The 27,501-nt window shown below is 37.0% G+C and overlaps 1 protein-coding gene across 1 annotated transcript in view; it reads right to left on the reverse strand.

Moving 5' to 3' along the window:
• Positions 1 to 27,501, reverse strand: part of LOC103668882 (ATP-binding cassette sub-family A member 3-like) — a 160,587-nt gene that overhangs the window by 85,717 nt on the left and 47,369 nt on the right. Inside the window, exons 9-13 of the mRNA XM_008697189.2 lie at positions 26,944 to 27,090; positions 13,756 to 13,884; positions 7,126 to 7,281; positions 6,594 to 6,804; positions 4,219 to 4,369 (exon numbers count right to left, since the gene is read on the reverse strand). Coding sequence (XP_008695411.2) covers positions 4,219 to 4,369; positions 6,594 to 6,804; positions 7,126 to 7,281; positions 13,756 to 13,884; positions 26,944 to 27,090 — 794 coding nt within the window. The remainder of the gene's footprint in view (positions 1 to 4,218; positions 4,370 to 6,593; positions 6,805 to 7,125; positions 7,282 to 13,755; positions 13,885 to 26,943; positions 27,091 to 27,501) is intronic.

Consider the following 27,501-nt stretch of genomic DNA (forward strand, 5'->3'; position numbering starts at 1 on the left):
GGGCATTTTTAAAGCTCTTTCAGAGAAAAACATGCAGCCAAGGATCCTTTATCCAGCAAGGCTGTCATTCAGAATTGATGGAGAAATAAAGACCTTCCAGAATCGCCAGTCATTGACCAATTTCGTAACCATGAAACCAGCCCCACAGGAGATATTAAGGGGGGTTCTATAAAGGTAAAAAGGCCCCAAGAGTGATACAGAACAGAAAGTCACAATCAATAGAAACAAAGACTTTACAGGCAACATGGCATCATTAAAATCATATCTCTCAATAATCACTCTCAATGTAAATGGCCTAACTGCCCCCATAAAACGCCACAGGGTTGCAGATTGGATAAAAGACATGACCCATCCATTTGCTGTCTACAAGAGACTCATTTTGAACCTAAAGATACATTCAGACTGAAAGTAAAGGGATGGAATACCATCTTTCAGGTCAATGGACCTCAAAAGAAAGCTGGGGTAGCAATTCTTATATCAGACAGATTGGATTTTAAACTCAAGACTATAGTTAGAGACACAGAAGGGCACTATATTATTCTTAAAGGATGTATCCAACAAGTGGATATGACAATTATAAATATCTATGCCACCAACAGGGGAGCAGCAAGATACACAAGCCAACTCTTAATCAGAACAAAGAGACATATACATAAAATACGTCAATAGTAGGGGACCTCAACATTCCACTATCAGAAATAGACATAACACCCATGCAAAAAATCGACAAAGAAACAAAGGCTTTGAATGCCATACTCAGTGAGTTGGACCTCATAGATATATATAGAACACTACACCCCAGAACCAAAGAATACTCATTCGCCTCACTCAAAAGAATAGAAAAATCTAAAATGCAGTTTTTATATTCTCACCTCAAGAAGCTGGAACAGCAACAGAGGGACAGGCCTAATCCACGCACGAGGAAGCAGTTGACCAAAATTAGAGCAGAAATCAATGAATTAGAAACCAGGAGTACAGTAGAGCAGATCAACAGAACTAGAAGCTGGTTCTTTGAGAGAATCAATAAAATTGACAGACCACTGGTAAGACTTATCCAAAAGAAGAGAGAAAGGACCAAAATTAATAAAACTATGAATGAAAAAGGAGAGGTCACAACCAACACCAATGAAATTGGAAGGATTGTTAGAAACTTTTATCAACAGCTTTATGCCAATAAATTAAGCAACTGGAAGAGATGGAGTCCTTCCTGGAAACCTATAAACTACCAAGACTGAAACAGGAAGAAACTGATTTTTAAATAGGCCAATTAATTATGAAGAGGTTGAGTCAGTGATAAACAGCCTTCCAAATAACAAAACTCCAGGCCCGGAAGGTTTTCCTGGGGAATTCTACCAAACATTCAAAGAAGAAATAATACCTATTCTCCTAAAGCTATTTCAAAAAAATAGAAACAGAAGGAAAGCTACCAAACTCATTCTATGAGGCCAATATTACCTTGATCCCCAAACCAGGCAAAGACCCCATCAAAAAGGAGAATTACAGACCGATTTCCCTAATGAATATGGACACCAAAATCCTCAACAAGTTCCTGGCTAATAGAATCCAACAGTACATTAAAAGGATTATCCATCATGACCAAGTAGGATTCATCCGTGGGATACAAGGGTGGTTCAACATTCGCAAATCGATCGGTGTCTTAGATTTTATCCAGAAGGAAAAATTAAAAAATCATATGATTCTCTCAATAGATGCAGAAAAAGCCTTTGACAAAATACAGCCTCCTTTCCTGATTAAAACCCTTCAGAGTGTAGGGATAGATAGGGCCAGAGAGCACAAGCCAGGGGGGAGGGATGGCAGAGGGAGAGGGAGAAGCAGGCTCCCCCTGAGCAGGGAGACCCTTGCAGGGCTTGATCCCAGGACCCTGGGATCATGACCTGAGCCAAAAGCAGACACTGAACCATCTGAGCCACCACGAGCCCCATAATTTTATCTTTTAGATCACTGATTTACTGTTCTGCTTCATTCACCTTTGTTTTTATGGTCTCCACTTAGAACTGTTTCTTGGTAATAGCATTTTTAATTTTGGTTTGACTAGATATTAGTTCTTTTATCTTTATAGTACGGGATTCTCTACTGTCTTCTATGCTTTTTTTCAAGCTCAGTTAGTATCTTTATAATTGCTTTAAATTTTAGTTCACACATCTTATTTATATCTGTATTGGTTAAATCCCTGGCTGTACTACTTCCTGTTCTTACTTTCAGGGCGAATTCCTCCACCTTGCCATTCTGTCTAGGAAAGAATAAAGAAAAAGAAAAAAACAACACAAAACAAAAACAAATTGGATACTGCATGTGTTTTGGTCTGTTTGTTAAAATAAACTAGATCCCAAAAGTAGAAAGAAAAAAATACACACACACACACACACCTACCTCACACACACCCACAAACATATATATAAATAAGATACAATGAAGGGAAACAAAAAATAAATATATAAAGTATATATAAAAATAAAAATTAAAAAAAGAAAAAGAATTGAAAAAATAACAAAAAATAATAGTAAAAGACTAAAGAATAAAAATACAAAGAATGCTATATACTGTTTTCCCAAAGAGCTGAAGTTTGCAGCCCTCTATGATCAGTAAACTGTGGCAGAGTTGTTTTTGCTGGTCTTCTGGGGGAGGGGCCTGTTGCACTGATTCTTAGGTGGACTTGCCTTAGTGGAAATGGGCCTCCAGTTTGCAGGGAGGCCGGGATTGGTGTAAGGGGCTCTGGACTCCACTAGGTGGCGCTGTTTTGCACCCTGAAGGCTTTCATCACTGATGGTTGGGGTGAATATGGCTGTGCCCTGCTCTCTAGTAGCCCTGGAGCTGAAGATTCACAACCCTCACTCTTCAGTAAGCCTTCACAGAAAAGCAGTCAGTCACTCTTGTCTCCTCAGTTTCCATCAGAACTCCGTTCACCCGGCCTATGACTGAGGGTTTTTATCTTAGGCACCTGAGTTTCAAAACTCTAAATTTTAAGGACTCCCCCAGTGTGGACCCACACTGTTCATCCTGGGGAGGGTCTTGCATGTTTCTGCCTTTTGCTGGACCCGTCTCAGGAAAGCAGTCACACAAATGCACAGCAGTTCACAGTTCATGGCAACACAGAGCAGAAAGGTGACACCTAGACTCACCGTTCTCAGCTGGCTTCCATGCTCCTATGCCTGGGAACTCTGCTGCACTCAGGCACCACCTGTTCTTCTTGTGACCCCAGGGATCCTCAGACCACACTGTCACACCTGGGATTCCACCCTGCTTCACCACCTGAGCACGTTTAAGCCAGGCATGTCCCTCACTATAGCAGACGTCTAAAAGTTCTGATTCTGCACTCTGCTGCTTGTAAAACTTTGTGGTAGCCTCATTAAGCAGGCTCGCTCCCCTCCACCGTATTCTCAGCTATATCACACTAATTTCAAGTCTCTGCAACTTCTACCTTCCAAAGGATGGTCACTTTTCTACTTGTAGACTTGCAGCATGTGTCTTCTCAGGTCGGTCGGTTTCTCGGGTGTTCAGAATTATGCAACTATATAGTTGTATTCGAGGGATGAGAAAAATTTAGGATTCCCCTACTCCTCTGCCATCTTAACTCTTCTCACCACATCTTCTTTATCCCTTCATCTGTCAGTGAATATTGGGCTTTTTCCACAATTTGGCTCTTGTTGATAATGCTGCTATTAGCATGAGGGTGCATGTATTCCTTGGAGTTAATGTTTTGTTTTCTTTGCATATGTGGAATTTAAAAAACAAATGAATAATGAGCGAAGGAAAAAAAAAGAGAGGGAGGCAAACCAAGAAACAGACTCTTTAACTGTAGAGAGCAAACTGATGGTTACCTAGGGGATGTGGGTAGAGGGCTGGGTTAAATAGGTGATGGAGTTTAAGGAGTGAACTTGTTGCGATGAGCACTGTGTAAGTGTTGAATCACTATATTATATACCTGAAACTAATATTACACTGTATGTTAACTAACTGGAATTTAAATAAACTCTTAAAAAAATCAAGCCTTGTGTGAACTTGAACTTATGAGAAAATCCTCTTGTTTAATGAGAGAAGTCTTCAGCTGCAAACTTTTCAAATCTAGTCAGCAACAGACAGTTGTAATTGAACACCTGGCTTTTTGGCAAAATATTACTCACTAAGTTTGCTAAAGACAGAAAGTTAAAAATGATTTCTGGTCACCCAAATCATCTATATAGAACTTTGACTCTTTACCTCTGTGTATATTCTTTGGGTAGGATAAACGATAATTCAGCTCCAGTAAAGTTTTCCACAGTGGCATCTGGAATATGAGAGTGAATTATTGCTGAGATCTTTTCAACATCACAATGTGATTCTTTCTCCATGACTATCTGATATCCAGCACCTGAGAGAAATAATTTAAAAGACCACATGAAGCATTTTCATACTTTTCTAATCTCCTTGTAATTCCAAACCTGGCTCTTCATGGTTCAAGTTACCCAGGCCCACAAAAAAGACATGGAATGTCACGAGATACTTTGTTATGACCCAAGGAAGGCTCACACCTAAAACTTCCAAATGCTGCTCCAAGAACAAAGATATTGAATAAATATCAACGTCCTCTATAATTTTCTTGGTGAACAATAACTTAGTATATATAATCAGAAGCAGTAGCTATATGAAGAAAAGCCCCTGTAATCTGGCTACTTATTACCCTTGAAACTGTAATTTTGATAAATATTCATTTATTATCACTGGTTGTCCACTGTGTATCAGGCATTAACTAGGCCCTAGGGATAGAGCAGTGAACAAAGCATATAAAAATTTCTGCCTTCCTAAGAAGAGCTACTTTCTAGTCAAAGGAGCAGATAATAATAAAGAGGAATAAGTTAAAATATGTATTGTGTTAGAAAAAAATAAGCAGAAAAGGAATATATTAAGTGTTGAAAGGTTGTTAAATTTTAGACAGAGAACCATGGAAAGCCTGAGAATATGATTTTTGACTAGCAACTTTAAAGACATCAGAGAACTATTACACTTAGTGTTTTCCCTATACAGAGAAATTGTTTTCTGGAATTAGAGAAAACTATCATTATTTCTAAATATATTTCAAATGGTCATTGTATTTGCATTTATGTTTGTTTTTAAGATTAAAAAAGTGAGTATTAGGTTTTTAAGTAAATATATCCCTTAGCAGATAATCTGGGTTACTTACTTGGCTTATAGTATGGAAAACATTATTACATTTTACAAAGAGGTAACTACATCCTGAGAATAAAGTGATTTATCCACTATTTATTAGCTATTGGAACAAAAAACTACTTTTGCTTTACTTACAAATTGATATATGAATTGTTTTTCATTTCTCAGGAATCATGACACAATTGTCTCATGCTCTTAAAACTGAATAGAAAATGCCTCCTTTTGCAGAGAAGTTAGGTAGTGAGAGTTGAATGCTAACACCAACATGGAATTTCCTATGCCACCAAAGAAGCAAACAAAAATCCTAGGCTTTTGATCAAGATGTAAGAAGCCAATTTAAGTATATTTAAAGTTTAGCATGTAAGAAGGGACTGGACCATTCCAAAGTATTATACCTTTTAAAACACTGATTTGTGCATTATGTACTAGCTTATCAATAATTAGTAACATTAGTGAATGCTGTTAGAAATTATAAATGATTTCTTTATCAAAAGCATAGCTGTTTAAATGATGTGGCTCATAACCTAGGCACACAAGTCAACTGCACAAACTCAAACCCATAAGGTGACCACAAACTTTGAATATCTAAATGGACAAAGAAATAGGACTTTAGATAATTTTTTTAATCTAAGGCCCAGTTTTACATTCTATAAAATAAGGTTGTTGTTTTGAATATTAAATATGACACGTAAAGTGGATACCACAATAACTAGCACAGAATAATTAATGTGAGTTGAATGAATCAAAATACTGAATAATGATGAACCAATTCATCCTTAATTATCTACGTTTATGTTTATACCCTCCAATTTTGAATTCCTATTACTATAATTTCAGCCCTCAATAATGCACTGTTTGATATATGTTTTATCTCCTAAAAAAGTCCTATACTTATTAAAGTCAACGACTGTTTTATTCTACTTGTATGATGCTTTCATTCTGTACTACATCCTTACTGTAAATTAAATTATATTTTAGAGTTCTCTCATTGTCTCATCATATTGGGGATTTAATACTTATGTGGCAAATGAGAAATTAGGATCAGAGATGACTGATTTCTCTATTTCCTCTTCTCATCAACCAATTAGTTACTCAACAACATAAATCTATTTGGACACAACTGTATTCTAGGAACAAAGAAAACTGTCAGTAGGTGCAAAATGGGAGAAATAAGCAGGGACTTTGTAGGTTGACAAAGGAATTTTGTGAGTCTGAATGTATGTGTTGGAGAACAAATGATAAATATATATAAGGAAGATCCAAGTTGCAAAGGGCCTTAAAAACTACTCAGAATTGTTGAGATCTAATTAGTAGGACAGAGGGAGCCACTGAAATTTTGGCTATGTAGACAACATATAATTAAAATCATGTTAGAAGAATATTACTAAGGCATCAATATCCCAAGAATGAGCAAAGGGAGAGAGAACCATATATTTCTTTCAGGAAGACAGAAGAGCCACAGCACTGCAGCGTCCCCTTGACCATGATGGCAATGCGGTCACCCAGGAGATCAGCTTCATCCATGTAGTGGGTGGTCAGTAAGATGGTGCGATCCTGTTTATACTGGTGAAGGAGATCCCAGGTGGCTCTCCTTGAGACTGGGTCCATGCCAGATGATGGTTCATCGAGTATCATCACCTAAAAACCAGAAGAATTCCTTGACCATTGATAATAGATACTAGGATACTTGTGAGATAACTGCTACTTGAGAAGAACACACGTAAGCTAAGATACAGAATCTAGACTGTACATAGTGATAAAAACCCTAGAAAAAAATAATCCCAAACCATAATTATTACAATTAAGCCAAATAATGCAAATTCCTTCTAATTATCATTGGCAGCATTTCTTTAAGATTCATACCATCTCTCAGGGTTTTCTCAGCTGAGTTTTCCAGCCCACTTGGCAGGAACCCATGGTTTGTGCCTCCCCGCCCCCCCATTCTCTTTTCCTTAATACCTGGGAGCCCCCTATGAGTGCTATAATGATGGCGAGTTTGCGCTTCATTCCTCCACTCAGTGACCTTGAAAATGTATTACGTTTTTCTAGCAGGTTAAAAGTAGACAGCATATGGTCAATTTCCATAGAATAAACGTTTTGATATAGTCCTTTTACCTAAAAAAGAGAAGGCAGAATTTACATGGTGCATCCATCTTTATCCTTGGAAAGTTTTTAGATAATAACTCTCTTTGTATATTTATGTAGCTAAATGAAGTTTCTTGCTACTGTACCCTTAAAACATTTTATACTATCTCTTTTCTCACATCAGCTACATATTTTTGCCATTGTCTCCCTTTAAGTCTAAAGGAGAATTCCTAAAAAAAGAATTTATTTTCAGATTTATAGACACCTGAAGCTCAGAAATGGAGAAAAGAAACAGTTCTATTTTCTAGGTATGATGGAGTAAACCATCTACACCCCCCCCTCCGCCCCGCAATTTCATTTCCCACTGAACTCAATTATTAAACCTGGAGAACTATAAAAAGTAAACATCAACAGTTGGATCAGAAAGAACACCATATTTTGAAGTATCACTGTGCCAGCACTGGGATTACCATTTTTCCCCTTGTGTATCCTCCTAGCCTGAACACAAAGTATCCAAATACTGATAGTGCAGATGGAATAAGATTAAGGAGAAACTCTCTAGTTCTGGCTTAAGGAATGCAAAAGAAGTCACTCCTAAAGCTCTGAGAGAGTGTGGGAGGGCCAATTCCTTTTTTTTTTTTTTTTGGCTGTCCTTTTGTGTCCCAACCCATCAGGAGTCTTGTGGCAGGAATGGTGGCAAGAGTAGAAAGGAATAGGAATCCTGCAAAAGCCAAAACTCTGAGAGAAGGAAATCTTCTGTTAAGTAGAGTCATGGCTCCAACAGGACAGGGTCAGACCCAGTTGCTTTTTACCACCTTCTCTATTTTCCAGCCACTTGTATGTGGCAAAATCATGAAAGTAGAAAATTTCTGGCTGGAGGACTGAGAAAGGAATCTTCAGGAACCAGGAAATACTGGGGAGATAACAGGAGAGAGGAGCAGGAAAGTATTACTGTAAAGTTGTTTATGAACACATGTGTTTAATTCATCCCATCATTTACATACATGGATCACCAAACTTTAAAATTATGCTAATTAGTAAACCTCTACCCAGGTGTGAATTGACTAATGAATAACACATACATGGGAGAGACTGGATCATCACTGCAGACTTCAAAGCTGACACTAAAACCACAGTCCACAGATAAGACATAAACAAGATGCAGTCTCATGAGTTACTTCTGAAAACCTCCAGGATAAAAACAAAAATTACTTGGCACACAAAGAATCACAAAAATCTCAACTCACTTAGGAAAAGACAGTCAACAGATAGCAATGTTAGGATGGCACAGATGCTGGAATTAAAGTAGAAAGTATCATCAAAATAAAGAAAAAGAAATTAATGGAAATCTTAAAACTAAAAAAATTCAATAATCAAAATAAAAAGCTCATTAGATATACTCAGTAGTAGTAGAATAGAAATTATAGAGTAAAGGGTCAGTGAACTTGAAGGGAGATCAATAAAAATTATCCGATCTGAACAACAGAGAGATAAATGATTAAAAAAATGAACAATTATATGTTAAGTTTTGAATTGCTAAATTGTACACCTGAAACTAATATGACATTGTCTGTTAACTAATTGTAATTTAAATAAAAACTTAAAAAAAAAAACAATGCCCAAGGGACTTTCGGGACAATAACAAAATGTCTAACATTCACGTCACTGAAGTTCCAGAAGGAGAGAAGAAAGAATATATGGTTGAAATAATATTTGAAGAAATAATGACTGAAAACTTCTTAGGTTTGGAATAAGACACAAACCTACAGATTGAAGAAGCTGACTATACTCCATCCAGGTAAACTCAAAGAAATCCACACCAAACAAATTATAGCCAAATTGCTGAAATAAAGACAAAAATATTTTTTGAGAGTGCCCAGAGAAAAATGACAAATTATCTATAGGAGAATAATTCAGATGACTTCGTATGTCTCATCAGAAACCATGGTGTCCAGAAAGCAGGGGAGCAACATTTTTAACTGCTGAAGGAAAAGAACTGTTAAACCAGATTTCTATGTCGAGCAAAAATATTCTTGGAAAATGGTAGTAAATTAAAGGTACTTTCAAGTGAAGGAAAACTAAGAGAAACTGTAGCCAAGAGTACTGGTCTAAAAGAACTGATAAAGAATATTTTTCAAACACAAGAGAAATAATATAGAAAACCCAAAACATTATGAATGATAAAGAAACAGTAAGTATAATAACTATTATTTTCTTATGGTTCTTTAAACACACTAGATAGCTTTAAATGAAAAATATAGCATTGTCTGATGTTTTCAGTATTTGTACATTTAATATATGACAACTATAGCATAAAGGGAGGGGGATAAAGAACCCACAAGTAAGTGGTAAGGTTTCTACATTCCAAATAAAGTCAGAAAATATTGATTCTAAATAATTGTGAAAGCTAAGGTTGTATTTTGCAATGTCTAGAGCAATCACTGGAAGTGTATACAAGAGATATACTAAAAATCACAATTGACAAACTGAAATGGAATACTAAAAAAATAACAACCCAAAATAAAATTGGAAAGGGTAACCAGAGGGAAAAAAGTGAGAATAGTAAAAGGATAGATTTTAATATAAGTTTACTAGTAGTTCATTAAAACTAAATTATCTAAACACATCAATTAAAAGACATTTTCAGATTGTATGGAAAACATGACTTTTTTATACAATGTCTACAAGGAGCTCACTTAAAATTTAATGATATAGGTTAGTTTAAAGTAAAGTGTTTCTAGAAGATATACCATGAAAACACAAAATACTGGGTGTTATATGCAACTAATGAATCATTGAACACTATGTCAAAAACTAGTTATGTACTATGTTTGCTAATTGAACTTAATAAAAAAACACAAATCAAAAGGAAGCTGGAATGGTTATACTAATATCAGATAAAGTTGACTTCAGAACAACAACAAAAAACTACCAGAGACAAAAGAGAGACATCACATGTTGATAATAGAATAATAAAACATAATAATCCTAAATGTGCATACATATAACAATAGACCTTAAAACACAGGAAATAAAAATGACTAGAATGGAAATGAAGAATAAAAAATATATGACTATAATAGGATATTTCAGAAATACTCCTAAGTAACAGTACTACTAGACAAAAATCAGCAAATATATGGAAGAACTAAACAAGATCAAGTTACTGAATCTAACTGATGTTTACAGAAAATTCTAACCAAACAGCAGAAAACATATTCTTTTCAAAAGCATATGGAATAGTAACTACAATAGACCATATCCTCAGTCATAAAACCCTAGCAATTTTAAAACACTTATAATTACACAAAATATGATCTCTGACCAAAATAGAATTAAACTAACAGAAAGAAAGCAGGACAACTTTCCATCATTTTTCATTAAAGATCATACTTGTAAATGATGAGTCACAGAGTCTCAAGGAATACAGAAAATATTTTGAACTGAATAAAAATGAAAATATAAAAAATCAAGTCAAAATTTGTGTGGTGCAACAAAGGAGTGCTTAAGAGGAAAAATCATAGCAATAAATGCTTACATTAGAAAGAGAATGCAGATCATTTTAGAAGCTACACGGGCAGAGCACTAAATAACACTGAATCACATAAAGAAGATGTGATACACACACACACACACACACACACACACACACACACACAGAGGAATATTACTCAGCATTAAAAGGGAATGGAATCTTGCCACTTGCAAAACCATGGATGGATCTAGAGGGTATAGTGCCAAGTGAAATAAGTCAGCCAAAGAAAGACAAATATGAAATGATTTCACTCATATCTGGAATTTAAGAAATGAAACAAATGACCAAAGAAAAAAGGGACAAACTGAAAAAACAGACTCTTTTAAGAGTCTTTTAAGTCTCTAACTATAGAGAACAGATGGTTACTAGAGTGGGGGTGAGTAGGGGGGATGGCTGAAACAGGTGAAGAAGATTAAAAGTACACTTATTGTGATGAGCACTACCCTCATACACAGAATTGTTCAATCACTATGTTGTATACCTGAAACTAATATAACACTGTATGTTAACTATAACAGAATTAAAATAAAATTAAAAAAACAAGGAAAGGTACTTCCTCACAGTGATAAAGGGTATCTGCAAAAAATTTTTAATGGTGAAAAACAGAATGCTATCCCTGAGATCAGAAACAAGTCAAGGATACCCACAACACTATGCTGTTTCCAGCTGGGGTGGCATGCAAAAAAAAAAAAAAGAAAGAAAGAAATAAAAGGCAAACATACTGGCACAAAGAAATTATCCCTATTCTCCAACAATATGATGGTCTATGCACAAAACCAAGGAGTCTACAAAAAAAAACCCCTCCTAAACCCATTAAGTGAGCTTAGTAAGGTCAAAGAATAATAGGTTAACATATAAATATCATTTTTCTATGTATAAGCAATGAAAAACTGGAAATCAAAAAACTTTTTAAGGCTCCAAATAATGAAAAAAAATATAGGACTTGTATACTGAAAACTAAAAATGGTGATGATACCAAAAACTTAACTTAATAGAGATACCATGATCAAGGATTTGAAATCTCAACATGGTAACAATGTTAATTTTCTACAAAGTGATATACAGGTTTAATGTAATACCAATCAAAATCACAGCAGAACTTTTGTAGACACATAAACGATAATACACAAATTTATCTGGAATGGCCAAATAGCTATAACAGCTTAAACACTTAGAAAAAGAATATAGGGGCGCCTGGGTGTCACAGCGGTTAAGCGTCTGCCTTCGGCTCAGGGCATGATCCCGGCGTTATGGGATCGAGCCCCACATCAGGCTCCTTCGCTATGAGCCTGCTTCTTCCTCTCCCACTCCCCCTGCTTGTGTTCCCTCTCTCGCTGGCTGTCTCTATCTCTGTCGAATAAATAAATAAAATCTTAAAAAAAAAAGAAAAGGAATATAGTTGGATGAATAGCATTATCCCATATTAAGAATTACTATAAAGCTATACAAATCAGGGCAGTGTGGATCAATAGCACATAAAAGAGAGTTGATAAGTAAGTCCACAGAAATATAACCATTTGATCTTTGACAATGCAAAAAGCAATTCAAAGATGAAAGAACAGTATTTTTGAAAAATGGTTTTTGAACAATTGATCATCTATATGCAAAAACAATGAACCTAGATCCACATTTTACACCTTTAAGCAAAGACTAACCCACAAGTGGACCATAGATCCAAGTGTAACATAAAAATCAAAAAAATTAGAAGAAAATATAGAATAAATCTTCATGTCTTGGGGTTAGGCACAGAGTTCTAGAAAAGTCAGCAAAGGCAGTATCCTTTAAGAAAAATGTGATAAAAAATGTGACAAATTGGATTTCAGTATTAAAAACTTTTGCTCTGTAGAAAGCATTGCCAAGAAAATGAAAAGACAAACTACAGAAATAGGGAAAAATTTGCAAAGCACATTATCCAACAAAAGACGTATATCCAGAATATATAAAGAACTGTCAAAAATTGAATAACAAAATAAACCCAGTTTTTTAAATGGACAAAGGGCCTGAACAAATATTTCATCAAAGAGGGTATAAAAATGGGAAATAAGCACATGAAAGATAATCGACACCATTAGCCATTCATGAAATGCAAATTAAAACCAGGATGATATACAACTACACATCTATTAGAATGGTTAAAATGTTAAGAAGTATAGGAGTGCCTGGGTGGCTCAGTTGGTTAAACATCAGACTCTTGATTTCAGCTCAGATCATGATCTCAGGGTCATAAGATTGAGCCTCACATCAAGCTCTGCACTGAGTGTGGAGTCTGCTTGAGATTCTCTCTCTTCCTCTCCTTTTGCCCCCCACCCCTGCTGCGCTCTCTCTCCCTTAAAAAAAAATGTTAAAAAGTATTACAATACCTAATTCTGGCAAGGATATGCAGCAATTGGAATTTTCCTACACTGCTGGTGGGGGTGAAAAATGGTATAGTAACTCTAGAAAGCAGTTTGGCAGTTTCTTATAAAGATAAACACTTATAATATGATCTGGTAATCTCGTTCTGAGAGAAATTGAAAAATTATGTTTACACACAAAACACTTTACATGAAATTCAGAACAGCTTTATTCATACTCAAACTGTAAACAACCCAAATGTCCTTTAATTGGTGTACTGTATTACATCTAAACATGAAATACTACCCAGCAATGAAAAGAAACATACTACTGATACAAGTATGGATGGATCTCGAAGGCATTATGCTCTGTGTAAGCAGCTAATCTTTTAAGGCTACATAGTATATGATTCCTTCATGTGGTATTCTCAATAAGACAAGACATTAGTGATTAAGGATAGACCAGTGATTACCAGGGTGGGATAGGGATGACTGCAAAGGAATAGCACAAGGAAGTGTTTTGGGGTGATGAAAATATTCTGTGGTGCTAGCTGAATGTGTTAAACTTCACATGTCTATATACCAAAAGAAAAAAAAATAAATTTACTGTATAATTTTAAAACATTTCTGACTTACCACAGAGTAGAAAAAAAGGTTTTCTAAGAGTGTCAAGTCATTAAACAATATGTCATGCTGTGGGCAGAAGCCCAAGTGTTTTCGAATCTCAAATAAATTCTTTGACATGTCAAATCCATGAATATAAACCTCTCCTCTGGTAGGAGGGTAATAACCTATGAGTAAGCAGAAGACATAAAAGCAGCTAAGCTTTGTTGAGAGAGCATTATAAGATATAGCAAATTAGTATCTTAAATTCAGCCTGCTTGTGGATTACTCAAAGAATTAGCACTATCTCCTACAGAATAGTTCAGGAAAATATCAGTAATTACATCTATGTAATGGGATTAGCTATTTTTAAATTTTTTTCTTTTCTGCTTTTGTATACAAATTTTCTACAATGGGTCTGGATTATATTGGTAATAAAAACATATAAATAATTTGTTATATTCTAATACATTCACATTGCAATCAGACTGTTCCTATATTTGTGAACCAGATGAGGTACTGCGTAGATGTGATGAAAATGTAAGATTGGGGCAACTGGGTGGTTCAGTCAGTTGAGCCTCTGATTCTTTAAAATAATTTTTTTATTATGTTAGTCATCATACAGTATATGCTTAGTTTTTGATGTAATGTTCCATGATTCATTAGTTGCATATAACACCCAGTGCACCATGCAATATGTGCCCTCCTTAATATCCATCACCGGCCTATCCCATTCCCCCACCGCCCTCCACTCTGAAGCCCTCAGTTTGTTTCCCAGAGTCCATAGTCTTTCATGGTTCATTCCCCCTTCTGTTTACCCCCCCTTCATTCTTCCCTTTCTTCTCCTACCGATCTTCCTATTTCTTATGTTCCATAAATGAGTGAAACCATATGATAATTCTCTTATTTCACTTAGCATAAGCTTTAAAATTATGAATGAAAAAGGAGAGGTCACGACGAACACCATTGAAATTGGAAGGATTATTAGAAATTTTTATCAACAGCTATATGCCAATAAACTAAGCAATCTGGAAGAGATGGAATCCTTCCTGGAAACCTATAAACTACCAAGACCGAAACAGGAAGAAATTGATTAAACAGACTGATTAATTATGAAGAGATTGAAGCAGTGATCAAAAACAAGAGTCCAGGGCCTGACGGATTCCCTGGGGAATTCTACCAACCATTCAAAGAAGAAATAATACCTATTCTCCTAAAGCTATTTCAAAAAATAGAAACAGAAGGAAAGCTACCAAACTCATTCTATGAGGCCAATATTACCTTGATCCCCAAACCAGGCAAAGACCCCATCAAAAAGGAGAATTACAGACTGATATACTTGAAGGGACCTCCACACTGTTTTTCAAACAAGATCCTAGCTAATAGGATCCAACAATACATTAAAAGGATTATCCATCATGACCAAGTGGGATTCATCCCTGGGATGCAAGGGTGGTTCAACATTCACAAATATATCAGTGTGATAGATTATATCAACAAGAAAAGAGCCAAAAATCGTATGATCCTCTCAACAGATGCAGAAAAAGCATTTGACAAAATACAGCATCCTTTCCTGATTAAAACCCTTCAGAGTGTAGGGATAGAGGGTACGTTCCTCAATCTCATAAAAACCATCTATGAAAAGACTACAGCGAATATCATTCTCAGTGGGGAAAAGCTAATAGCCTTTCCCTTAAGATCAGGAACACGACAAGGATGCCCACTCTTGCCACTATTATTCAACATAGTACTAGAAGTCCTTGCAACAGCAATCAGGCAACAAAAAGGGATAACAGGTATCCAAATAGGCAATGAAGAAGTCAAACTGTCTCTCTTCACAGATGACATGATACTCTACATGGAAAACCCAAAATAATCCATTTAATGTATTGCTGAATTAGCTTTGTAGATTTGTTGTTGTTGTTGTTGTGTGTGTGTGTTTTTTTTTTTTTTTTAGTTTTGTATCTATGTCCATCAGGGATATTGTTCTATAGTTTCCTTATCTTGTAGTGTCCCAGTCTGACTTTGGTATCAGGGTAATACAGGCCTTATAGAATGATGTAGTAAGTGTACCCTCCTCTTCAATCTTTTCAAAGAATTTGAAGAGGACTGGTGTTAATTTTCCTTTAAATGTTTGGTAGAAATCTCCAGTGAAATCATCTGGTCCTAAGCTTTTCTTTTGAGAGGGTTTTCATTACTGTTCAATTCCCTTAGTAGCTATAGGTGTATCCAGATTTTCTATTTCTTCACAATTCAGTCTTGGTAGGTTGCATGGGTCTAAGAATTTACCCATTTCTTCTAGGTTATGAAGTTTTCTAATATACACTTGTTCACTGTATTTTCTTATGATCCATTTTATTTCTGTGGCATAAGCTGTAATATCCCACATCTCATTTTTAATTATTTGATTTTTTTCAATTTTGTTGAGTTTTTCAAAAAAACAATTCTTAAGTTTTATTTTTTCCTATTATTTTCCCATTCTCTATCTCCACAGTGTTATTATATTATTCCTTCTACTATCTTTGGGTTTAGTTTTTCTTTTTCTAGTTCCTTAAAGTATGCAGTTAGGTTGTTAATATCAGATTTTTCTTCTTTTGTAATGTAAGTGTTCACAATGATAGAATTCCATTTTTGCACTGCTTTTGATGCATCTTGTAAGTTTTGTATACTGTGTTTTCATTTTAAATTTTCTCAAGATACTTTCTACTTTGTGATTCCTCCTTTGACCCATTGGTTGTGAAAGGTGTGTTGTTTAACTTCCACATATTTGTGGATTTTCCAATTTTTCCTTCTCCTATTGATTTGTAGTTTCATTCTATTGTGACTGGAAAAGATACTTTGTATAATTTCATTATTTTAAAATTTGTTAGGATTTATTTTGTAAACAAACATGTGATCTCTCCTGGAGAATGTACTATGCCTTATTGAGAATAATGTATATTCTGCTGTTGTTAGGTTGAGTATTAGTACATGTCTGTTGGGTCCAATTGTTGTTAAAGATCTCTATTTTCTTATAGAGTTTTTGTCAAGTTGTAAAATTATTGAAAGTGGAGTATTAAAGTCTCCTACTATGATTGTGCTACTGTCTATTTCTCTATTTCTCCAATATTTGCTTTGTTTTTTAAGAACTCTGATGTTTGGTAAATATATATTTATAATTGTTATATTTTCCTGTTGATTTGATACCTTCTTCCCCTTTGCAATAGTGTTTGATTTGGTATCATCACCTCTACTCTGATTATCATTTGCATTTATTTTTCATCTATTTACTTGATTATGTGTGTCCTTAGATTTCAAGTGATTCTCTTAAAGATAGCATATATTTGTATCCTTTAAAAAGTCTATTTAGTCAATCTATATCTTTTGAGTGGGTTATTTATTTATTGTGAAAGATTTTATTTATTTGAGAGAGAGAGAGTGGGAGAGGACAAGCGGGGGGTGGGGCAGGGGGAGAGGAATAAGGAGGCTCCCCACTGAGCAGGGAGCCTGATGTGGGGCTAGATCCAAGGACTCTGGAATCACAACCTGAGCCGAAGGCTGACGCTTAACCAACTGAGACACCAGGTGCCCCTGATTGGATAATTTAATCCATTTATTTAAAAAGTAATTATTGATAGGGAAGGACTTACTCTTGCCATTTTATTACTTTCTGTCTGTAGCATTTTGCTTCTCACTATTGCTTTTACTGCCTTCCTTTGTGTTTCACTTTTTGTTTTTTATATTGCCATGCTTTGGTTCCTTTCCTGTTTCCTTTGTGTGTATATCTATAGATATCTATAGGTATTCTTTGTGGCTACCATAGGGATTAATGTAAATATCTTAAAATTATAATGATCAGGGGCGCCTGGGTGGCACAGTGGTTAAGCGCCTGCCTTCGGCTCAGGGCGTGATCCCGGCGTTCCAGGATCGAGCCCCACATCAGGCTTCTCCGCTATGAGCCTGCTTCTTCCTCTCCCACTCCCCCTGCTTGTGTTCCCTCTCTCGCTGGCTGTCTCTATCTCTGTCAAATAAATAAATAAAATATTAAAAAAAAATAAAATTATAATGATCAATTTTATGATGACAATAACTTTATTTATAGCCTTGTCCTTCCACTATGTTTCTGATGTCACAAATTACATCTTTATATACTGTGTACTCATTAACATAGGTTTATAATTATTTTTATGCTTTTAAGTTCTATGAGTTAAAAGTGAATTTATGCACCAAAATTACATTTCTATATTTGTCCACATATTTACCTTTATTAGAGAAGTTTATATTTTTATATGCCTTTGTATCTGTCTAGTGTCCTGAATTTCAACTTGAATGACTCCCTTTATAATAATTTCTTATAGGAGAGGTCTGGTGGTAATTAATTATTTCAGCTTTTGCTTAACTAGGAAAATCTGAATTTTCCCTCTTTTCAAAGTTTTAACAGATGTAGTTTTCTTGGTTGTAGTTGTTTTTTTCTTTCAGCTCTGTGAATATAATATCCTACTACTTTCTGACCTTCCAGGTTTCCACTAAAAAATCCTCTTAAAATCTTGAAGAGCATCAACTGCAATTGAAGAGTCACTTTTCTCTTGCTTCTTTCAGGATTTTCATTCTTTGAATTTTTAGTTTGATTATAATGTGTCTCATTTATGGGTTTCTTTCAGTTTATTCTACTTGTAATTTGCTGACCTTCTTGAATTTGTATGTCCATTTTTTCCCCTCAAATTTGGCAAGTTTTCAGTCATTATTTTTTCAAATAAATGCTCTGTCCCTTTCTCTTTTTCTTTTGCTTATCTTCTGGGACTTCCATAGTGCACAGAGTGGCCCACATGGTGATATTCCGTAAGTCATTTAGGCTCTCTTCACTTTTCTTCATTCTTTTTTCTTTTCACTCCTCTGACTTGATAATTGCAAATAACCTATCTTCAAGTTTGCTAATTCATTTTCCTGCCTGATCAACTCTACTGTTGAAACCCTCTAATAAAAATTTTCTAATTAGTTATATTTTTCATATCCAGGATTTGTTTGGGTTTTTAAAAAATTAGTTCAACCTCTGTTAGTATTTTAATTGTTCATGCATCATTTCATTTTCTTGTCTATCTGTGTTCCCTTTTAGATCATTGAACATCTTAAAATGACTTTTTGACAGGTAATTCAGAGATTTGTGTTTCTTAAGGGTCATGTTCTGGGGTTTTATTTTGTTATTTTGGGGCAGGTTTCCTTGTGAGTTTTTTTTTTTTTATGCCTTGTTATGTTTTGTTGAGATTTTAACATTTAAAAAACAGACATCTCTCACCGTCTTTATGGACTGGCTTCATGCAGGGGAAGTCCTTCACCTGTCATCCCAGCTAGAGGTTTTAGGACCTTAAAACATTTTCTGGGGATAGGTCTTTGAGGTCGTGCATATGCTTTCATTCTATTATATATGACTGCTTCAAACTGTCTTAATTGCCTTAAGCAGCTTGGAGATTGCGTTTCTTTTGCAGTTCTCTGCCTGTATTCTGTTGTTTCCTTGGCACCTGAATGGGGAATTGCAGATTTCCTGCTGCTTTAAAATACTTTAAAGTGCTGCAGCATTTGCCTCTGTTCTTCCATGACTTCCAACTTGGCATCCATACCACGTTGCGGCTCCCATTAGTTCTCCATTAGCCAAGTCAGAAACCCTTCAGGAAGCCCCCAGACAAGCCAGAACATTGGATACAAATCCTAGTCTTTTCTTTCTGTCCCAAGGGAGGAGCTTGGAATTGGGGTATTTCCTCCTGATTGTGCCATGCCATGTTGGGGAAGGAGTTGGGGTGAAATAATGCCATAAGCTTCCTGCACTTTTTGGTATTGGTCATGCATACATTTGCATGTTGCAGCATCCAAACTGGTTTCTGGAGTTTTTAAAAAAGTATGTTTGTCTGTTTATTGTTGTTAACTTAGTGTCTCTATGGGGATGAGGGCCCGGAGCTTCCAAATTCACCATATTTCTGATATCATTCTTACCTCTTGCTTCTAAGTTGCCTCCATCTTCATTTAGTCTTGTTTAATTGCTGTAAGTGTTTGCCTATTTCCAGAGCTCTGGCAAAATTGGTTCTGACATTTTGTGCTTTCTTATCTATCTTGTCTAGGAAGGGACTAGAACTTGGAGCTACCATCTCTGACAATTTGCTCCCAGTGGGTTTGCTTCTCAGCTCCGTCTTGGTGTATGAATAGGATTTCAATAGGTGGACGGGTGGTTCAGGCACTACCATTGAGAGAAAGGGCATGAGCACACAGAGATGCAAAAGTGCATTACTTTTTTTATTTTAATGTTTTTTTTATTATGTTAGTCACCATACAGTACAACCCTGGTTTCAATGTAAGTTTGATGATTCATTAGTTGCGTATAACAGTCAGTGCACCATGCATTACGTGCTCTCCTTACTACCCATCACCGGTCTATCCCATTCCCTCACCCCACTCCCCTCTGAGGCCCTCAGTTTGTTTCTCATAGTCCATAGTCTCTATGCCTCATTCCCCCTTCTGATTACCCTCCCCTTCTTTATCCCTTTCTTCCCCTACCGATCTTCCTGGTTCTTATGTTCCATAGATGAGAGAAATCATATAATTGTCTTTCTCTGCTTGACTTATTTCACTTAGCATTATCTACTCCAGTGCTGTCCATGTTGCAGCAAATGTTGAGAACTCGTTCTTTCTGATAGCTGAGTAATATTCCATTGTATATATGGACCACAGCTTCTTAATCCAGTCATCAGTTGAAGGGCATCGTGGTTCCTTCCACGATTTGGCTATTGTGCACAATGCTGCTATGAACATTGGGGTGCATATGGCCCTTCTCTTCACTACATCTGTATCTTTGGGGTAAAGACCCAGTAGTACAATGGCTGGATCATAGGGTAGTTCAATTTTTAACTTTTTAAGGGACCTCCACACTGTTTTCCAGAGTGGCTGTACCAACTTGCATTCCCACCAACAATGTAGGAGGGATCCCCTTTCTCCACATCCTCTCAGACAATTGTTGTTTCTTGCCTTGTCTATTTTTGCCATTCTAACTGGCGTAAGGTGGTATCTCAGTGTGGTTTTGATTTGAATTTCCTTGATGGCTAATGATTTTGAACATTTTTTCATGTGTCTGTTAGCCATTTGTATGTCTTCATTGGAAAAGTGTCTGTTCATATCTTCTGCCCATTTTTTGATTTGTTTATTTGTTTCTCGTGTATTGAGTTTGAGAAGTTCTTTGTAGATCTTGGATACCAGTCCTTTATCTGTAGTGTCATTTGCAAATATCTTCTCCCATTCCGTGGGCTGCCTCTTAGTTTTTCTGACTGTTTCCTTGGCTGTGCAGAAACTTTTAATCTTGATGAAGTCCCATAAATTCATTTTATCTTTTGTTTCTCTTGCCTTTGGGGATGTGTCATGAAAAAGGTTGCTTTGGCCGATGTCGTAGAGGTTGCTGCCTATGTTCTCCTCTAGAATTTTGATGGATTCCTGTCTCACATCGAGGTCTTTCATCCATTTGGAGTTTATTTTTGTGTATGGTGTGAGAGAGTGGTCAAGTTTCATTCTTTTGCATGTAGCTGTCCAATTTTCCCAGCACCATTTATTGAAGAGACTGTCTTTTTCCCACCGGATGTTTTTTCCTGCTTTATCAAAGATTAGTTGCCCAAAGAGCCGAGGGTCCATTTCTGGGTTCTCTATTCTGTTCCATTGGTCTATGTGTCTGTTTTTGTGCCAGTACCATGCTGTCTTTGTGATCACAGCTTTGTAGTACAGCTCGAAATCCGGCATTGTGATGCCCCCAGCTTTGTTTTTCCTTTTCAACAGTTCCTTGGAGATTCGGGGCCTTTTCTGTTTCCATACAAATTTAAGGACTGTTTGTTCCAGTTCTTTGAAAAATGTCCTTGGTATTTTGATCGGGATAGCATTGAAAGTGTAGATTGCTCTGGGTAGCATGGACATTTTAACTATGTTAATTCTTCCAATCCATGAGCATGGAATATTTTTCCATCTTTTTGTGTCTTCCTCAATGTCTTTCAAGAGTGATTTATAGTTTCTAGAATATAGGTCCTTTACGTCTCTGGTTAAGTTAATTCCAAGGTAACGTATGGTTTTTGGTGCTATTGTAAATGGGATGGATTCCCTAATTTCTCTTTCTTCGGTCTCGTTATTCGTGTATAGAAATGCAACTGATTTCTGAGCATTGATTTTGTATCCCGCCACGTTACTGAATTGCTCTATAACTTCTAATAGTTTGGGAGTGGATTCTTTTGGGTTTTCCATATAGAGTATCATGTCATCTGCGAAGAGAGACAGTTTGACTTCTTCTTTGCCGATTTGGATACCTTTTATCCCTTTTTGTTGTCTGATTGCTGTTGCAAGGACTTCTAGTACTATGTTGAATAATAGTGGCGAGAGTGGGCATCCTTGTCGTGTTCCTGATCTTAAGGGAAAGGCTTCCAGCTTTTCCCCATTGAGAATAATATTTGCAGTAGGCTTTTCATAGATGGCTTTTATGAGATTGAGAAATGTACCCTCTATTCCTACACTCTGAAGGGTTTTAATCAGGAAAGGATGCTGTATTTTGTCAAATGCTTTTTCTGCATCTATTGAGAGAATCATATGATTTTTGGCTTTTTCCTTCTGGATAAAATTTATGACACTGATAGTTTTGCGAATGTTGAACCACCCTTGCATCCCAGGGATGAATCCCACTTGGTCATGATGGATAATCCTTTTAATGTACTGTTGGATTCTATTAGCCAGGATCTTGTTGAGGATTTTGGCGTCCATATTCATTAGGGAAATCGGTCTGTAATTCTCCTTTTTGATGGGGTCTTTGCCTGGTTTGGGGATCAAGGTAATATTGGCCTCATAGAATGAGTTTGGTAGCTTTCCTTCTGTTTCTATTTTTTGAAATAGCTTTAGGAGAATAGGTATTATTTCTTCTTTGAATGTTTGGTAGAATTCCCCAGGAAAACCATCCGGGCCTGGGGTTTTGTTATTTGGAGGGCTGTTTATCACTGACTGAATCTCTTCATAATTAATTGGCCTGTTTAAAAAATCAATTTCTTCCTGTTTCAGTCTTGGTAGTTTATAGGTTTCCAGGAAGGCCTCCATCTCTTCCAGATTGCTTAATTTATTGGCATAAAGCTGTTGATAAAAGTTTCTAATAATCCTTCCAATTTCATTGGTGTTGATTGTGACCTCTCCTTTTTCATTCATAATTTTATTAATTTGGGTCCTTTCTCTATTCTTTTGGATAAGTCTTGCCAGTGGTTTGTCTATTTTATTGATTCTTTCAAACACCCAGCTTCTAGTTCTGTTGATCTGCTCTACTGTACTCCTGGTTTCTAATTCATTGATTTCTGCTCTAATCTTGGTCAACTGCTTCCTCGTGCGTGGATTAGGCCTGTTCCTCTGTTGCTGTTCCAGCTTCTTGAGGTGAGAATATAAAAACTGCCTTTTAGATTTTTCTATTCTTTTGAGTGAGGCTTGGATGGCTATGTATTTCTCCCTTAGGACTGCCTTTGTAGTATCACATAGGTTTTGGACCGTTTCGTTTTCATTCTCGTTGGTCTCCATAAGTTGTTTAAATTGATTTTTGATTTCCTGGTTTATCGAGTCATTTCTGAGCAGGATGGTTCTTAGTCTCCAAGTGTTTGAGTCTTTGTGGTTGAGTTCCAATTTCAGAGCATTGTGGTCTGAGAATATGCAGGGAATAATTTCAGTCTTTTGGTATCGGTTGATACCTGTGTTGTGACCCAGAATGTGGTCTATTCTTGAGATTGTTCCATGGGCATTAGAATAGAATGAGTATTCTTTGGTTCTGGGGTGTAGTGTTCTATATATATCTATGAGGTCCAACTTGTCGAGTATGGCATTCAAAGCTTTTGTTTCTTTGCTGATTTCTTGCTTAGGTGATCTGTCTATTGCTGATAGTGGAGTGTTGAGGTCCCCTACTATTAACGTATTTTTATCTATATGTCTCTTTATTCTGGTTAAGAGTTGGCTTGTGTATCTTGCTGCTCTCCTGTTGGGGGCATAGATATTTATAATTGTCTTATCCACTTGTTGGATACATCCTTCAGGAATAATATAGTGCCCCTCTGTGTCTCTAACTATAGTCTTTAGTTTAAAATCCAATCTGTCTGATATGAGAATTGCTACCCCAGATTTCTTTTGAGGTCCATTGACCTGAAAGATGGTATTCCATCCCTTTACTTTCAGTCTGAATGTATTTTTAGGTTCAAAATGAGTCTCTTGTAGACAGCAAATGGATGGGTCATGTCTTTTTATCCAATCTGCAACCCTGTGGACTTTATGGGAGCATTTAGGCCATTTACATTGAGACTGGTTATTGAGAGAGATAATTTTAATGATGCCATGTTGTCAGTAAAGTCTCTGTTTCTATCGATTGTGACTTTCTGTTCTGTATCACTCTTGGGGCCTTTTTACTTTTATAGAACCCCCCTTAATATCTCCTGTAGGGCTGGTTTCATGGTTACAAAATTGGTCAATGACTGGCGATTCTGGAAGGTCTTTATTTCTCCATCAATTTTGAATGACAGCCTTGCTGGATAAAGGATCCTTGGCTGCATGTTTTTCTCTGAAAGAGCTTTAAAAATGCCCCCCCCAATCCTTTCTCTCATTCCAGGTCTGACGTAATTCTGATACCTTTGCCTTGGTATGGGAGAAATTTCTTTGCCCTGGCCACTTTCAATACTGTATCCTTGGATCTAATATTTGCAAATGCACTATGACATGACGTGGTGTAGGTTTGTCGTGGTTGAGCTTAGGAGGGGTCCTCTATGCCTCTTGGACACGAATTTTTGTTTCCCTGCTAGATTAGGGACGTTTTCAGCTACAATTTGTTCAAATATCTCTTCTAGAGATATTTGTTTTTCTCCACCCCCTTGGGGATGCCGATGATTCTGACACTGGAACATTTCATTGAGTCAGTAATCTCCCGTAACCTACGTTCCTGAGCGTGGATTTTTTTGAGTCCAGATTCTATTTTAGCTTTCTCTTCTACTAACCCATCCTCCAATTCACTGATACATTCTTCTGCCTCATTCTCCCTGGCCGTCAGAGCCTCTAGTTTTGACTGCATTTGGCTCATAGAATTTTTAATTTCTGCCAGATTCGCTCTCATTTCTGCCCTTAGAGATTCTATATTCTCATTAAGATTTTTGTTAATACTTTTTTCAAGTCTACACATCATCTTGACCATTGTTACTCTGAATTCCATTTCTGATAATTTGGTTATATCCATATCCATTAGTTCTGTGGCAGAGGCCACAGACTCATTGTCTTTTCTTAGCTGGGGGGGATTTCTCCTTCTCGTCATTCTGATGAAGAGAGGTTGCGGGGTTGTCCAGAGCCCAAATTATTGACCGGGACCCAGGCCGTGCGCCCTTGTTTTATAGGGACCTTAGGGATGTGGGCTTCTTGATTTTTCAGCCTGCCTTCTGGGGGAGGGTCTGCCGCACCGATACTCAGGCAACCCTGTTTGGGTAGAGTCTCCGTGTCCCCTGCGAGGGGGGGTGGGGGTGGGCACACTGTGTGCTGGTATTTCCAGGCTTTTGTTCTCTGGCGGCTTTCCCTGGCGGTTTGCTGTGCCTCTTCTGAGAGTCAGAGCAGCAATGGCCAAATCTCAGCCTCTGTCTCAGAACAGAGGGATCGCGGACCGTTCTCCACTGATGTTCTGGCCACTTTAACTCTGTTTCTGTTGGTGCTGCTCAACCCTGCAGCATCCCAGGATATGTGCCCCACATCCGGCATCCCAGCCCTCACTTTCAGGGCCTGCGTGTCTCTGTCCTTTTTGTTTCTAACACCGCCAGCCGCCAGCTGCCCCCGTGTGCTCCAAAGCTCCAGTCCTCAGTCTGGTCACGCGCGTTCCCCGGCTCACATTCTCAGTCTGCTGTCTCGCGGGTGCTGGTCCACGAGTCTGCCTGCTCCTCCGTGCACGTGGCTACCGCTTCCCTGGGCCGAATGTGGCGGCTCCCTCCCCCTTCCGTTTATCTTCCGATATCTGTGCGTGGTTTCACGGCTCCCCGCTTTGTACCTCAATACTCAGCGCTGGAGATGTTCATTTGTAGAGTTCCAGATGTATCTTCCTGCGTCTCAGGCTGATTCCGTGGATGTTGAGGCTGTTCTGGTATCTATCCAGCTCGACTCAGGGGACCGGCTGAAAAAGCGGTCCCCTACTCCTCCTCCATTTTAACTCCAGAAAAGTGTATTATATGTGTTCTGAGATTATATGCAGAACATCGAGGGTGTTTCAAGATAACTTATGTAAAGCATATCAACTATGTATAATGCATATATTATCATTAGGTTAATGATAATTCAAATTACAACTTTGTGATACTATCGGGGTAGTCATGTTGTTAAGAAGAGGTTTAACTGAAACTTACAGGTAATCAGTTCAAATATATAAAATATCAGAGAATGTGGGTGGTGTCTGCCCTCCCTCAGCTAGTTTTGGCATCATTTTAGTTTCAAAGGAGAGGCTATGGTATCTCAACTGCTGGGCTCAGCCCTATTCCAGCCTCAGAACTTATGCTAACCTCACACACCACGTGGGATTCATGATTTTAATCGTCCTGGTATTCCCTATCCATTCTTCCTTTCTGGTGAATGCAGTGCATCTAACATATAAACCTATATAAAATATTCTTCCATGGCTTCTCACTGCGGTCAGCATAAATTCTAATTTTCATAGCATGGCTTCCCCCAAACCTTTCATTTGACCTTTTGATTATTCCTTTAGATTTATCTTTTGCTATTATTCAAATTCCATCTCTGATCTAGTCGGTTCCCTGCTTTTAAGTCTCCTAGTCTTTGCTTAGGTCTATAATATTCTTGATTCCATTCGCAGATCTTTATATATCATATTTGTCTCAGATTTGATGACACTGCCCTTTTTCTCAGCCCCCCAACAGGTTATGTGTCATTCTATTAGATGAACAGCATCCCACATATAACATCTCCTTTCATACTTATGATGTTAAGTTTCAAGTTTCTTTCCTGTATCTCCACCAGCGTACAAAATTGAGTGTGACAACAATCACCACTGTATTACCAATTCCTATGAAAAGAACTGGCATATAAATATTTTCATTGAATAAATGAAAGAATTTATTACATTACCAAGAGATCTCGGTTGTAAATAATTAAAGTGTAATAAATCTGCAACACTGAAATGACAACATATTCCATACCACCATGTTTGGTTTGAAGCCTCAGAAAGAACCTGACTTCTGCTCTAAACAGAGCTGAATACATACCTATTAGAAGAGACAAGGCTGTGGTTTTTCCTGCCCCATTTTGCCCTAGAAGAATAGTGATTTGTCCCTTATATAAATTCAAAGACATGTTGTTTACTACTACTTTGTCACCAAATTCCTGTGAGAGAAAAGAAAGAGTAACTTGTTATATGTCACTATCACTTATGAAAGACAGAACACTCATATACTCTATCCTTAGAAGAAACAACAATATAAAACAGGTGAAGGTAGGCGGTACAGGTTTCCAGTTATGCAATAACAAGTCATAGGCATGAAAGGTACAGCACAGAGAATATGGTCAATGGTACTATAATAGCATTGTAGGGTGACAGATGGTGGCTATGCTGGTTGTAAGCACAGCGTAACATACGGACTTGTCAAATCACTATGTTGTCCACCTGAAACTAACGTAACACTATATGTCAATTATACTTCAACAAAGAAGTCAAAAAAAAAAAAAAAAAAGAGAAGCAACATCATACTATCGAACTTGTGAAAAAAGTTAATGTTGTGAATAATGAACAACTTT

The sequence above is a fragment of the Ursus maritimus genome, unplaced genomic scaffold (genome assembly GCF_017311325.1).
Source record: "Ursus maritimus isolate PB19 unplaced genomic scaffold, ASM1731132v1 scaffold_2, whole genome shotgun sequence".
NCBI classification, from domain to species: Eukaryota; Metazoa; Chordata; class Mammalia; order Carnivora; family Ursidae; genus Ursus; species Ursus maritimus.